A 15200-nucleotide genomic window follows, 5' to 3' on the forward strand; every position below is an offset into this window, starting at 1 on the left:
ATAGAAAGTGTTCTTAATAAAAACTCCAAATTTTAGAAAATATAGGTATTAACAGAACTGAAGATGCTTTAGTCTCCTAGAGATTTTCAAGGCCTTTCAACAATTGATGAGATGTTTAGAGAAAATAGTGAGGACATAGAAGTCCTGCACCTATTGTCCACCTTGACCTAACAGACGTTGTAGGAAACACACTTCCTCTCAACTGAGCTCCATACTGGGCCCTAGATGTCTCTGTGCAGGTAAAACAATTGTATTCATACCAAGAAACACGGAAGTCATACTAAAAGCATATGCTCTGACCACAGTAGTCAATAGCAACAGAGCAAGAAGACACCGTAGATTCTGAGACAAAGTTAAATAACATACTTCCAAATAATCCACAGTTACAAAGAAACATTCACAAGGGAAAATAGCAAATACTCCAACCAGCTAAAACCAAAACCACAAGTCACAAACATGGTTTGCAGCTGACACGTGCTTGACAGGAAGTACAGATCTTTACTGCCTCTGAAAATGCATATTCAACACTCAAAGGGCATTCGTCTCCCCAGTTAGAACAAACCCTTTATGTCCTTCACACAGCTGTCTCCCACCGTTGCAACAATGACATTTGAATGTGCCTACTTGCTAACAGATCCATTCTTCACTGTGCCCCAGTCCTCCTTTCCTGCTTCCTAGGATCTCACTCTGCAGCCTTGGTCGGCCTCAAACCAAGACCCTCCAAGCGCTGGCCTTGCAGGTGCGCTCTTGCTCCTAGCTGTAGAACTGTAAAAGCCTTCTAAAGACGAGGCCTGCCCTTCTTTCCAAATCTTGGTTTCTGGTTTCTAGCAGTGTGCAACTTTTAGTGAGTTCTTTGCCAAGTTAAGAAGACATGAAGAATCTATCTTTGTGGAAACCCATGGGAAAAGAGTCACCCTGTGTTAGAGAAATGAGGCCATGATCACTGAATAGCTGACAAAGGTGGCTTCCCATGTTTCTGCAGTGTTCTTTCAGATAGTGGCATCCCATAAGAAAGCAGTGTTTCCTGAGAAAATGCTAATTTTACCCTAGGTTCAAATAGAGAGTCTGTTCCAGGTGTGCACACCATCCAGGCCCTTGATCTGAGAACTAGCCAGGACCTTCTGGGTCTAGCAGCCCTCTCATAGGTTCCTGTAGGAAGTCGTCTGTGCTGAGCCTGCTCTGTCAAGTGGAAAACTGGGTCTCCATCCTGAGGTGGCTCTGACCTAGACTAGTTAGTGGGACCAATAGTTACTGGTGGAGCCAGCACTCAGCCTGGTCTCCAGCTCTTGGCCAACTTTGTGGCCTTACAAGTATTAGGTCTCAAACCTGGGACAAAGGGCAAACTAAAGTGTCTAATTGTTTAACATATCAAAGCAGACACTATATGACAGGCTCGCTCAGCTTCCCCAGTACCTGCCACAGAATCATCTTGGTTGGCACTTTGGCCCTCACCTTGGGTTCTCCAGCCCAGGGTTCGGGCTCCCCTTCCCAAAATAACGTCAGCTATCTGGTTACCCGACCTCTTGTCTATCTGCCCTTCCCCCTCTCTTCACATTGGCCTAGTTCAGTTTGCTGATCATGGTCACTCTAGACTCTTCTAGATGCCTCTATCTCTGCCTGTGGTTTTCCTTATAATTAAGAAGCTCAACCCCTTAGATGCAGCTTGCTTGCTTGCTTTCTTTCTTTCTTTCTTTCTTTCTTTCTTTCTTTCTTCTCTCTCATTCAACAGGAAATGGGGGAGCTTGAGGTTGCCAGTCTTGGGCCTAGGCAGCAGATCTCAGCCACCCACACTGGTGGGGCCCTGTGCTGTTAGCTTCTTCTTTCTCTATTTTCTACCTAGGTTTCAGTTTTTCACTTGGGTTTGTTTCCCCTTTGTCTCTGGTTCAGCTTCCTTTTCCTGTTTGGTTTTAAGAAGAGTCTAACTCGTAGCTGTCTTCAGAGGGTCTGTGGTCTTCAGATTCGGAGCGCAGGACTCTCCTCAGGGTTCCCTGTGCAAACGTCATTCCGTCATGGTCCCGGGGTGAGTACTGGAGCCAGGATGGGCAGAGGATGCCTAGGCTTTGGTGGTGAAGCTTCTGTAGAGGTCCTCTCTGGTCCTCTTGGATACCAGTGATGGGAACATCCAGTACCATAGGGCAAAGGACTCGCCAAAATTCTAAGTAACCTCAGTCCCTTCTGCTCTTCTCAGTCCTGTCCTATACATGTAGATGCCAGTGACCTTGAGTCACGGAGTCAGAAAGACTTATTCAGAATTGACCTTGGAGAATAGAGGAGATTCTGAACTCTGAGGGAGGGGTGGGAGGGCTAGGCTTTTGAGCAGTGGCCTGAGGCAGTTTATGTATTGTGCCTCTGGACCAAGATGAGGCCTGAGTTTCCTTTAGAAAACAGAAGCTGCATGCACTGTGACCTGTGGAGAGACTTGTCCCTCTGTGGCTGCTTGCCCCGTAGATGATGTTGAGTATTGTTGAGTGCTAGTCACCTGAAAACCAGGCTGTACTCTGAGTGGCCATCCAAACAGTGAGTGTTCCGTTCCTGTAACTACATGAAAGGTTGTGGTAAGACCAAGTTTAACCTCCAAGATTTGGGACTTTTATTTGATTAAATTATTAGAGTCTTGTGTCTTCACATAAAATAATAATCCCCCACTTTGTTTGCAAAGTGCTACTTCACCAGCTGTCTCCCTCTGCCTTTCTTGGATGGATGAGGGAGGTATGACAGCGTCTGCCTTGTGGCTGAGGATGCCGAGACTCTGAAAGGCTGGGACTTACCCAGAGCCTACCTGGTTGAGGAGGCACCAGACCTGGAGCTTCCCCATGCTGCCTCATCCAGACACTTGAGACACACTTTGCAGTGAGTTTACTGGAATGAATGAGAAAGCAAAGACAGCGTAAGTAGCCAGGGAGCATGGCTGCCCCTCCTGTTCAGTCTGCTGAGCAACTGCAGCCCAGCTAGGCCAGAGAACACTGATTTGGTGCTGGAGTTTTGGTGACTTTATTCCTGCTGTGTGTGTGTGTGTGTGTGTGTGTGTGTGTGTGTGTGTGTGTTTAGTTTTTCTATAGCTTCAGGGGATTTGTGCATAGAGCTGTGAAAACCAAAATGCTCTCTGTTCAGATGTATGATATTTTCAGTTGTACATTATATGGTAAAAGCTGAGGAAGCTTACTGGGGTAGAAAATAGCACCAGAAGGAAATGGGGAGGAGGCACTAAGATTTCTTAAAGGTCTCTCAACCCTTAGACATTGGAGAAGTTGCAACTGGGAAGCTTCAGTGACTGTAGGCCCAGGGCAGCAGGGCTTTAGGCCTTTGACTTTCCACTTCAGCAGAGTCACTCCTCTGTGTTCCTTATGCACCCTTTATTTGTGCTGAAGAAAAGCACCTTGTATCATAGCATTGTGAGTGACAGGGTTTGAAGTCCCAATTCTAGCTCTGGAGACTAGAGATGGACAAGATTTGTCTGCAGTAAGTTAGTAGCCAAAGTAAGAAGAAAGCCAGGGAATTGTGTGTCCCTTCCTCAACAAGGTTATGTGTGCTTGTCTGAACAAACAGGCTAATGCCCTGACACTGTGACTGTCCACGTAAGATATGATAGCATCTAGACTCCCCATTTACCCTGACAACCATGGTAGGGCTACAGAGGGCTTCCTGTCACCAAGGCCACTTCCGAACCAGGAAACCTTTCTCAGAGACAAGGAGCTGAATTTTCCTTATCACAACACAGGACACTGCCTCACAGTGGTGCTGACAAGAACAAATATGGGGAATGGAGCTCCTCCAACCGCAACCTCGGCAACTGAGCTTCTGAAATAGGTTGATGATGGAGTGAAAGGAAAATGGCCTAAAGATGGATCATATACAGGAGCATCACATGAAGCAAAGCAAGCACCCCCATACCCAGAGAAATACAAAGATTCTGTCCATGTAGACAGTCCCTCTAGAGAGAGGAAGGTGCCCTCGTCTGAGTGAGGGACATGCTGCCTGAGTGTGTGTAGTGTCCATTGTCTTCCTCCTATGGCACAGTGCATGTCCTTGTAGGAATTCATGACAATTGAATTCTTTTAAGGGATTCTAAAGGAATTAGGGGAAGTGCCTCTTAAACATCTGCTGTTGCCTGAACCTAGAAGTTGTCCACACACCAGGGTCACAGACTAGAGGACAGTATTCCTGGACTCCTTTGTGAACATTATTCACAAATACATTTCTGTATCAGTGAGAAATAAACTAAGAGAAGGTGAAAGGACTTGGCCAGAAGCACAGCCAGTGAGTGAGTGAGTGAGTGAGATCCAAGCCTGGGGTATGAGCCTGTGAACCCTGTGCTGTCTTGGAGGAAGAACTAACCTCCAGCATCAGACGGGGGAGGAATGAGAGCTGTAGCAGAATGGGACATACTCTATATAGGACCCTGGACACAGATAATATGTGGGGAATCGCACTCCCATAATCCCAGCACTTGGAAGGCTGATGTGAGAAGGTGGTTGTGAGTTTGAGACCAACCTGGTCCACAGATTGAGCATTAGTGAAATCCTCTCTCAAAAACAAAACAAAAACCCTAAAACCTAAATAACATAGGCACACTGAGAAGTTGGAGCTGTCAGGTAAAAGTGGCCTCTTAAAGAATTCTGAAGCACAGGAAGGATTTCTTTCAAAGGGCTATCTCAGTGGTCAGTCAGTCAGTCAGTCAGCCTGGGCTGCTGCAGATGCTGGAGAGACAGTTCTTCTAGGGGAAGGGCAGGCAGCAGTTGAGAAATTACCAAGGAGAGGTGGGGAGAGAATGCTGGGCCACCATCAGTGTTCAGAACATTTTCTTTAAAACCACAATGCTTACATGAGACAGACATAAAATTTAGAACTGAAAACTCATGTGGCAAAGAGAGACAGCAAGTGCCCTGAGGTGGGAACAGTTTGGTACACTGGAGAGTCAGAAAAAAATAGAGAGGACCAAGTCATGTGACAGGGAAAATGGAAGAAAATGAGGGCCAAGGACGTAGTTCCTGAAGTCTGTCAGTGTACACAAAAAGTTATGAGCAACTTTGGAGGGAAAGACAGCTAACTGCAGCCTGAGCACACTAAGCACATTCCCACTGACCACTGTGGGAATAAATAGTTGCCACCAGGACAAGAATGGAGGCAGAAAGTCTTCTTTGGAAGCTGCTTCAGTCATCCAGATCAGAGGCAGGAGACTGATGGTGGAGTTCAGGGGCAAGGAGGAGAGAGGCAGCCAGATACAGTAAGGATGTGGGAGGGGTAGCCTGGAGGACTTCCTAGTACACCCATGTGGGTGAAAGAAAGTGCGGGGTCTGGTGTGATGTAGGTGGGTGGTGGTTCCTAGGGAACAGGGCTTGACACAGGCAGAACTAGGAGGAGCTGTAGGCTTTGAACCCTGTACAGCATACACCCCCCCAAAATGTTTCTTGCGTAAGCTGACAAGCAGGAATTGATTAGCCAATATCACAGTGCAGCCACGGAATACAATGAGAATGAGTAATTGATGATCTCTTCTTCCAGTATGAGCCAGTTCACTTCCCTAGACACCCAGCTTCTTTACCATGTAGGGCTTTTCTCTCAAGTACTCATTGTCTCCTGACATACTACCTAACTCATTCATGTTTTGTTGACTGTTTGTCTTTCCTTTCCACTCCAGCGGGATTACCAGTTCCAAGACAGCAGGCATTTGGTCCTGTAGTTCCCTAGTGTTTTCCCAAAGCTTAAGACCATGCCTGGGAACTCACACATTTAATCTCTATGTTCAATTTCTTTTTGATCCTCTGTGCTTGGAGATGCTTGGCTACCATTGCTGCTGCTCAGTGGAGCTTCCTATGGTGTCAGATGTTGTGGTTACTCTAAGTGGGGAAGAAATAGTGGCCCTGTGCAATTGATACTGGCTGCAGCCAGTCATCTCTATTGCTCTCAAGGGCCTACGGATATTCTGTGCATGAAGATGTGTGAAGTCTTGCACATTCTGAGGCACCCTCAGTCTTGGAGAGCACTCTGGGATCTCATTCAAGGTCATCTGTCTCAGAAACTTGTGACCAAGCAAGCCTCAAAGACCTCATAGTTACTCTTCTGGGAGTGATTCCCCAGGATCTGAAGCCATGCCTTGCCCAATAGAGCTTCTGAAGTGTTTGCCATCTTTTGTCCCCAGTAGTCTAATGGCCTGAAGCTCCTGGTCACTCACAACAGGACATCATGTCCCTCAGGCACCAAGTAGAAACTGGGAGAACTGGTCAAGCCCAGTGGCTACCCTGGTAATTGAGTCACTGGAAGAGACATCCAGTAGCCACCCTGTGCCAGTGCTAATGACAAGCGCTCTACCAGCCGGGCTGCCTGCGCACCTTGCATGTAGTCACCATGGGAGCTGTCGCCTTGCTTTCCCCCAAACAAGACAGCGCTCTTAAGGTGCTTGCTCCATGTCACAGCTTCAGATCCTTGTTACAGCTGGGACTAGAACCAGGTCTCTTGTGCCATGTCTGTCCTTTCAGTTGTAGCTCAAATTGTAAGAACCAAGGCCTACTGCAGTGTTTACAGTATCCACCCTTCCATGCTGTCACTAGCTCTGTCCCCCTTAGCAAGTTTTGCACCTCTGCCCACCAGCCTAGACCTGCTTCAGAGCAAGATGTTTGTGTGTTGCTCAGTTCTGTCTGTCTCTGTGCCTACTAACAGTGCAATTACTTAGATGTTGGTTGAACTGAGCCAAAGGGATGTGCTAAGGATTGGGAATGTTAACTGAAATGAGCCATTCTCATTCCAAGGCTACCCTCAAAGCTGAATTCCACCCCAAAGCCAGAGATTTAACAACACAGCTGTCCTGGAGCACATCAGACTTTCTGAATGCTTTTGAGGCATCGTAGCCTGATATCCACATGGCCTATGGGATGGCTCTCCAAGCAATGGGATAAGTTGGTGGCTTTGAGATGTTATAGGAAATACTGTGAGCCTAAGAATATAAGATATCCTTAACAGTTGGTTTTGTTTTTTGTTTTTGTTTTTGTTTTGAGAATCCTCAAGTCTTCAGAGAGAAGTGAAGACCACTGTACACATTTAGGATAGTAGCCTCAGATAAAAAAAACAAAAACAAACATCTAGATTGCCTGTGGCCTCCCAGTGTGAGCCTTCAGCAGTCTGGATGGAAAAGAAGATGCCTGGGTTTAAAATAAAATTGTAGGCTGAGTTGCCCAAAGCCCTTATTTGTGATAAAGGTTACTCAGGCCGTAGCACTTTGTGTTTGCACAGAACTGTGTGGCTATCTAGTTCCTTGTTTTTTATTTCTGTAGGTTAGTGAACTACTAAATGTGGCAAGGAGATTGACCTTTCTGGGCTGGGTCAAAACTGCATTTATGATGATACCAAGACTATTACTCTTGCTTCTTAAGTTCACAGTGGAACTTTCCAGAAATACTTGACATTGGTTTTAAAATATACTTTAACTTCCAGTACTGTTAAATGCTCACCATTTCATTACTACAAAATACTTGATGTAATTAACTTAGAAAAAATATATATTTAGTTCATAGTCCAGGATTCTGTTACTTTGGGCTTCTACAGAGTCTTACATGGTGGCGGAACCATCCACATTGCACATGAGGAAGTATGAAAACAACCAAGAGGAGACCAGATCCTGCTGTCTCTTGTGAGGACATGCTTCAAACAGAAGGCAGTTTAGCATTATATGCGCTTGGGTTCGGGGATGGAGGCCCACCGTCCTAACCACGTAGAAAAAAGAACAGAGGCAGCCTACATGATTGGGCTCAAGTTCTTCATGAACATAATTCATTAGCAGTGAAAAAGAAATAGCCTAACACCCTAGTTTAGAATAAGCAAACAGCACAGCCAGCAGCCATAGTTAAGGAGCTATGAGTAGATTCTGGGTCCAAAATTGCCAAAAACTTTTTTTGGAAAAAAGTATGGACTCTGTGTTAGAAAAAAAAATGTGTGTGTGTGTGTGTGTGTGTGTGTGTGTGTGTGTCCTAAATTCTATGTTGGAACATTTGTTTCATTGTGCTGGGAATCGAATCTAGGGCCTCGTATATTATAGGTAAGTGCTTTGCCCTTGAGCTATATCCTAGCTAGTATGTCTGTCTTAAAGAAATGTAAGCTTAGAACCTTGGTTTGAAATACCGTGTCTCCAAGTTTCATATAATTCAAGAAAATATATCATGGGCTGGAGAGTTGGCTCAGAGGTTAAGAGCGCTTGTTGCTCTGGCAAAGGACCGGGGTTCAATTCCTAGCAACCACATGGTAGCTCACAGTTGTCTAACTCCAGTTGTGGGGATCTTGTGCTGTCTTTTGGCCTTTTTGGGCACCAGGCATGCACTCAGTGAACATACATCCAATCCAGACAAAATACTCATGCACATAAAACAATAAATCTTTAGAGAGAGAGAGAGAGAGAGAGAGAGAGAGAGAGAGAGAGAGAGAGAGAGAGAAAGGAAACATTCATGCACACAAAATGAATCACACATGCCAGACTGTTAGCTCTGGACAGTCTAAATGAGAGGGAGAGTTGCATGTACTGCATATCGCTGTAGATTTGACAGTTTATAGAGCAGCTTCAACAACAAGGAGAACTTGGAGGTGAGGAATTTCCCTTTGCTCAGGAGAGCAGAAAAGCATATCACATGGCAACAGTGAGGTCAGTAGTAGAGCGTAGGGACTCCTACACATCAGCATAGACTTGGGCAAGGCATTCTCCTGCAGCAAGCCTATCTGCCCTCCTGGAAAACAAGCTACTACAGTATGGAGGCACTCCGTTACTCTGACTCCAGGTGGTTCTCAGTTGCTGAACTGTGACCTGGTACTATAGTACAGACTTCCTCATTCCCCTTTGGAAACGAGAGGAGGGTTGGAAAGCCGTGTACCCTAGTGGATACGAAGGGGCTGTGTGTGCCCAGTGCTGCCCCTTTTCCCTCCTTGGTTGCTCACTCTCTCTTCTTGAAAGGTTTGCTTCTCCCTCACAGCAGCCTCTGTGATCCCTTGGGCAGCATTAAATGGACCCCTTCTTACCCTGGTTCTAGAGACCTTAGAGTTGGGTCCTCTGATAAGCTAGATACACCTGAGTAGATCAGTTAGAGATAGTAGTGGAAAAACAAAGAGATTTGTTGATTGTGCCCACATTGGGAAAGGAACAAATAAAGAGGTCTAGTGACCCTCAGGTTTGTCCTTCAGGAACCATCCTCAAGTTTAGGTTTGAGGGGCAGGTTTAGGTTTAAGGTTTAAGCAATCCTTGTCACAGCCCATTCGTAACCCATCGTTGATTTGGGTCTGTCCTGACACTACGTTGGTAGAATGGTAAGCTAGCTGGGGCTAGGGTTGGCTTTCTGACTTTCTTCAACATTTGTCCATATATATGTTCTCTGGCACATGTGCATGCTTTTTCATCATAAAAGAGCCAAGCTTTGAGGATGAGAAAGGGCAAGACCTTGGAGGAGGCAGCTAGAGGAGAAGGGTGAGAACAGAGCAGGTGGAACGTTTGAGTGATGAGGCCAGTGAGGAAGGCTGGAAGAAGCCTCCAGATGGACTCCCATGCAGTGGCCTTTCCCCCATGAACTCTATACATTTCAGTGGGAAGTGGGAGGAAATGCAATGATGACTTCAAATCAGTGATTTTGAGTGCCCTCAAGTGGTCTACCATACTAGCATGTGATAGCTTCTCAAAGAAGATGGAAGTCAGCAGAGATCCCTATTTGCTTTACCCACGGTTTCTTTTCTGAAGTCCAGTAGATGAGCAGGAGCCACCCCTTCATCCTGGAGCTACCTTGCAGGCTCTAGTGAGGGGCTGCCTCGCTCCCAGCTGTGTGTGTGTGTGGAGGGGGGGCTTCTTTAATGATGGTCTCAGCTCCTTTTAGGAATCACTTTTGGTGCTATATGTTGAAAGCAAACAAAGTGTTGGGGCTTTATGTACTGCCTTTGAGTCTGGTCCAATTTCTTGACTTGGGACATGGTTCACCACACACCCCATCGCTCGCTAGTTTCGGAGTTGAAGGCACTGGTGTGTGTTGGGTGAACATAGAGTGGTTCAGATGAGTTCTGACCTCCAGAAGTGTTCAGTCTCAGGACACATAAGCTCTAAATAGCTTTTATGAAAACAGTGCCTGTTAGGAGGCATTAAGTATCAGAAGCGCACATAACCTTGCAGTAGGGCCAGATGCAGAAACACTTCCAGGGGCCATGGGCTTCATTATATGTCTCCGTTGGTCACTGTAGTGCTGTTTTATAGGCAAAACCTCTTTTCCTGGATCATACTCCTCAGGACAGACAGATGTTCAAAGCAGCAGGCTTTACTCTTAGCACTTGTCGGGTGAGTAGGAGTAGGCAGTTGCCCTTTACCTAAGCTTTGAGTCAGACCTCTGGATGTAAGGAGAACACATCTTGGGCAATAATACTCGTAATTACCTGAGTAACAGTGAAGTCATTTTAAAGGCCCAAGTGTTGTGGGATGCTTCTTCTGCCAAGCCCTACTTTACCATGAGACACAGCCTAGCCTTCTCACTGAAGTGTGCTAGACAGGGCAGCATCACTTCCAGGACATTGAGAAGGGAAATGCCCAAGAATCCACCGTCATCCTGGACCTTCCAAGGTGGAAATGGAACTGTGCCCTACCTTTTAGATCAGCACCTAGGGGAACCTGTATGGAGACATTGCCCAACAGAGGGGCCTAAAATGAGACAGCTGGTAGAGTAGCTTTTAGAAAACCACCTAGGTAGGCTGGAGATGCAATAGAGAGCTCAGAAAAGGATCATCTCACACTTGGACTTAAGACTTTTACACCCCACACATGGTGGCACACATCTTTAATCCCCACAGACAGAGGCCAGTGGATGTCTAAAGTTCAAAGCCAATATGGTCTATATAGTGAGTTCCAGACCAGCCAGAGGTACATATCAAGACCCTGTCTGTAAAGAAAGGTATCTAAATTCTTTACAGATTAGTGGGAAGTACTTGTCAGTTCAGCTGGAAAGAGTGTCATTGGCAAAACAGAATAAACTGAGCTAGCGAGGCCTCAGAAACAGTACCTGTTAGGAGCCATATTTCCACCAGACTAGATGGGGTCGGGGCTCAGCTGGGGACTTGTTGGGAGGGTGGGATGTGAAGAGTTCTGAGGGCCTTCCAGGAGCCCAGGCTGTACTACTTACATGGTGACAAGATGTACATCTTAATCCCTCAGAGTAACCACCAGGGAAGTGAGGAGAGAGGAAGGAGAGCAGTAGGTAAGGAGGACGAACCACAGATGAGCACTCTGTCTGAGGTCATTATAGCCTCTGTGGAGTGGTCAGGCTCCCAGTGAGGCTTGAAGAGGCAGGCCCACCTGCCTTTGAAGTCTTTTTCTGGCCTCATTAAGGGATATTGAGACTCCAGACACTGGAACCCAGAGATAGGAAAGTAGGCAGGAAGCCATTATGATGTTGTAGAGGAGTAGATGATAATGATATAGGCTTCAAACACTAGCAAGCCAGGAGGGCAGAGGGCAAGAGACCTGCAATATGTTTAGGAAATACAACAGCTGGCCTAGTAGCCATAGAGGGCGGGGCTTGAAGAGGTGAGCATTGAAAATGACTCTCACAGATCAGGCATGGCCTGGAGGTGGGATGGCTGGCACTTCTTATAGTAGGAAGCATTGCATGGGTTTTGGTTTTTGAGGTACCTGAGATATTACCAGTAGTCTGAAATACAGTGTCTGGAGGAGAGCTTCATTAACCAGGATCTCTGGTAATCACCATGACCCCTGGCCATGGTGAGAACCATGAGGAGACTCCTAGGATTGTTGGCACCAGAATCTATAATCATGTAGAGATGGAGTCTCCATCTGCAGTTCACACTGAGCCAAAACCACACAGGAGACCTGGGGACTTGCTTTATAGTAAGTACCTTGCTAGTTTTTCCAATGCATGCAGTTTTGAGAGCTGTGGCCATGGAGTGAGAAAAGAAATCAGAAGTAGCAAAATTTATGCTAAACTTTAAAATCCACTTGAAATAGAGACCCATTTGAAGCATAACCAAGGCATACTTCACATACAGTCGCCTTTACAATTGATTTCAGAGGCCCCAAGACACCTCAGGCATTTCCTTTGCCCCAGCTAAAGAACATGATAAAAGAGAAATGTAGTCAATTCAAAACTATGAAGGAGGCTAAAAAAAACCCCAGAAGCACCAGAACTGTCATAGAGAACCAGGAGAGTCGGTCAGGGCAGGTTTCAAAACTAAAGACAGCAGCATTTGAGTCTCCAGGAGCAGCTAAATGATTTTGGAGACTAAGGGTGTTCCATTTATCCTCAGGAACAGAAGCCAGCCAGCTCCACTGGCAGCTTGGAGAGTGGCGGACTGGGTGGAGAGGGAGAACAGAGCATCAGCTTCCTGGAAGAAAGGCACTGGAGGGGAGCAGCTAGGAGTGAGGGCCAGCCCAGCAGTGTTTACTAGAAGTATCCTCTGAGTGAAAGATTACATTTCTAAAACATGAGCTGCCACTCGAGTGACTACCTCATGTTGGTGTGCCTGAACTGTTCCAGTTTCCATAGGGAATGTCCTACTTCCTAGGAAGCCCCTGAGTTACATGGACTCGTTGACAAAATGAAACAAACCTTCAGATCAGAATGGGTTAGCTGTTTTGTCAGAAACTGTCAAGCCACCATATTGGGCCTGAGCAGGGCCATTTCATCAGTTCTGGGCAGATGAACGGCTAGAACCCAGCAGCAGTGACAGCTACATAGCAGTCAAGAACTTACTCCTCTCTCCCACACTGGCAATATAAATGGCAAAAGGGGAATGTATATCTTCTTCCATTTAGGCTTACTAGTCACAATAAGTGAAAGAAAGAAAGAAAGAAAGAAAGAAAGAAAGAAAGAAAGAAAGAAAGAAAGAAAGAAAGAAAGAAAGAAAGAAAAGTACTATTCAAATGGGGAGGAAAACAGGCTTTTGGTTAACCACAGGTTTAAATTGAACCCACAGTGTTAAAAACAACAGCGGGGGAGGGGGAAGCCTGTGACTATCATTACAATAACTAAAATGTATTTCTTTTATCTCTCTTCTTACAACCTCTGAATAATGTGTGATACCCCAGACACATTGCATCTACTTTGGGGAGGGGGGTGGTCTGCAGCTCTCTGCATACTGTGTGGTTCTTGCCTTTGCCCCTGTCTGGACTGCCTGTCTCCTCTGCCTAGACTTCTACCTCTGCTTTGTGTAGGAATTTAAGACCATCATCTTTAATCCCAAACTGTTTTCTTCCCAAGATCCCTTGCTTCCCAAGACCTCTCCTAGCCAGGTGAGGTGTGTGTGTTCTTTGTCTGACTCCTGTCTGTACGCTCCCTAGCAACCACTGCCCTATCATCTGTTCTTTGACTCATGGGCATCTGTGCTACAGTTTGAGTGGTCTGATGGGCTACTATGCTGTTCAGAAAACAAGCTATGACTGGAAAACTAGAATGTACTAAGACCAAGAAGAGCGTGTCTACATCAGTCATCCACCTGACCTCTTTAGAGAGGCCTCAATGCTCAGTTATTCAGAGTTTGCTATATGTTCTCAGGGCTGCTTTATTGAACCCAATAGAGAATTGGGTTGCATCATCTAGGGCTCTTTTCAGCTCTGAGAGTCTCTATTGAGCACTTATAGACACTTGCTGGGTGTACTCTACCAAAGGTGACAAGGCCACCTGTTTAGAATATGTTGGAAAACCTATCCCACATATATCCTAGACCACAAGTTCTGAGGAGGTCTTGAGCTCAGCCCTCAGTACTCAGGGTGAATTGGCCACATGCCTTTCCAAGAGGACTGATTAATCCTTTAAAAGCACCATGTCTGTGCTGGGGACAAGGCTTTTTCCAAATATTTTGGTTCCCTGCCCTTCTTATGATAACATTTCCTTTCTGCTTGGTTTGGCTGTTATGATTACCCAACACTGTCACTTTGCTTCTTCATTATTACTCTCTAAGGTGGAGATTCTGTCTCAGTCCACCTGTGGTCCACACTGGCCTAGTGTGGCCTCCTTTCTAAGCACTGTCTCTTTCTTGTTGTCAGCCTTGGGAATCCTTACTTAACACTAAGACTGTATTCAAGATTCTTGGGCTCTAAAAACTAAATAGCTGGCCAGTGTAGTGTGTTCATTTTAGTGGTGACATTTGACCTCTGCAGAGGGAAGGTTCCAGCTGAGTCCTGGGTTTTCTGACATATTCTAAACAGGTGGCCTTGTTTTGCCAGGTGTCTATAGCCTAGAACCAGTGTGTGAGTGACTGTTGCTCAGTTCTTGAGGTCACCTAACCTCCTCATTGCCTACATGGCATTTCTCATGCCTTGACACTGGATATAAATTGAACATTTTGTTGGATGCTACAAAGAAAACTCCTGTGTGGTGTACTCTGGAGTTAGAACTGGCTTAACATCTGAAACCCCATCCCTGGTACCTATGTAAACTCATGGGGCTCCTCCCCAGTGTCTCAGACAGTATTGTCTCATCAAATGGGGGTAATTGGTGGCTACTTGAAGCTGTGTGTGAGGTAACAGTGCTTAGATGCATTGTATTATGTAACACAGGGTTTCTAAGAATCAACTAATAAGAATTCCTTTTTCCTCAAGCACACCTCCCTGCAAAGCCAAGTCATGAGTCTCCCAAGCTGTGGGGTGTTGGAAGATGCCCTTTGGTGGGGGGACAAACTCATCACTGCTTTTACAGAGCATCCCTGCTGTGTCAGCAAGTTCATGGTGCCTTTGACCTCTGTTTGAGGACAGGGCCAGCGTCTATCTACCTTAGCCAAGTGTGACCCTGTGTTTTCTTGCTCTTTCTGAAGTGAACAGAGTATCTGCCAAGCGCGGGCCTCCGTGATGGTCTACGATGACACCAGTAAGAAGTGGGTACCGATCAAGCCTGGCCAGCAGGGATTCAGCCGGATCAACATCTACCACAACACTGCCAGCAGCACCTTCAGAGTTGTCGGGGTCAAGCTACAGGACCAGCAGGTAACCTCTGCAGTCAGCAGCGTACCCCTGAGCTGCCAGCCTGCCAGTGCGTGCTTGGGGAAAAGAGGGCCCAGACACTTCAGCATTAGGGAGAGAGCTACTTCAGATCTGACTCTACAGCCTGAGAGCCAAAGCATGAGACCGAGAGCAAACTATCTTTTCTGAGAGTCATTTCCCATGTCATATGCAAACAGTAAGCTACACCTTTCTGCTCCACTGTGTCAGATCAGAATGCAGGGACTAATAAAATATAAAGTAA

General features: G+C 46.1%; 1 protein-coding gene across 5 annotated transcripts in view; it reads left to right on the plus strand.

The window, feature by feature from the left end:
- Nucleotides 1-15200, plus strand: part of Evl (Enah/Vasp-like) — a 124618-nt gene that overhangs the window by 69564 nt on the left and 39854 nt on the right. For 4 of the 5 annotated variants that reach the window (XM_021178559.1, XM_021178561.1, XM_021178558.2 and 1 more), the window contains exon 2: nt 14773-14941. In XM_021178559.1, coding sequence (XP_021034218.1) covers nt 14773-14941 — 169 coding nt within the window. Of the gene's footprint in view, nt 1-1904; nt 2021-14772; nt 14942-15200 lie in introns of those variants that run through there. The other variant, XM_029484429.1, reaches the window with a different exon arrangement.

This window comes from Mus caroli, chromosome 12 (assembly GCF_900094665.2).
Source record: "Mus caroli chromosome 12, CAROLI_EIJ_v1.1, whole genome shotgun sequence".
NCBI classification, from domain to species: domain Eukaryota; kingdom Metazoa; phylum Chordata; class Mammalia; order Rodentia; family Muridae; genus Mus; species Mus caroli.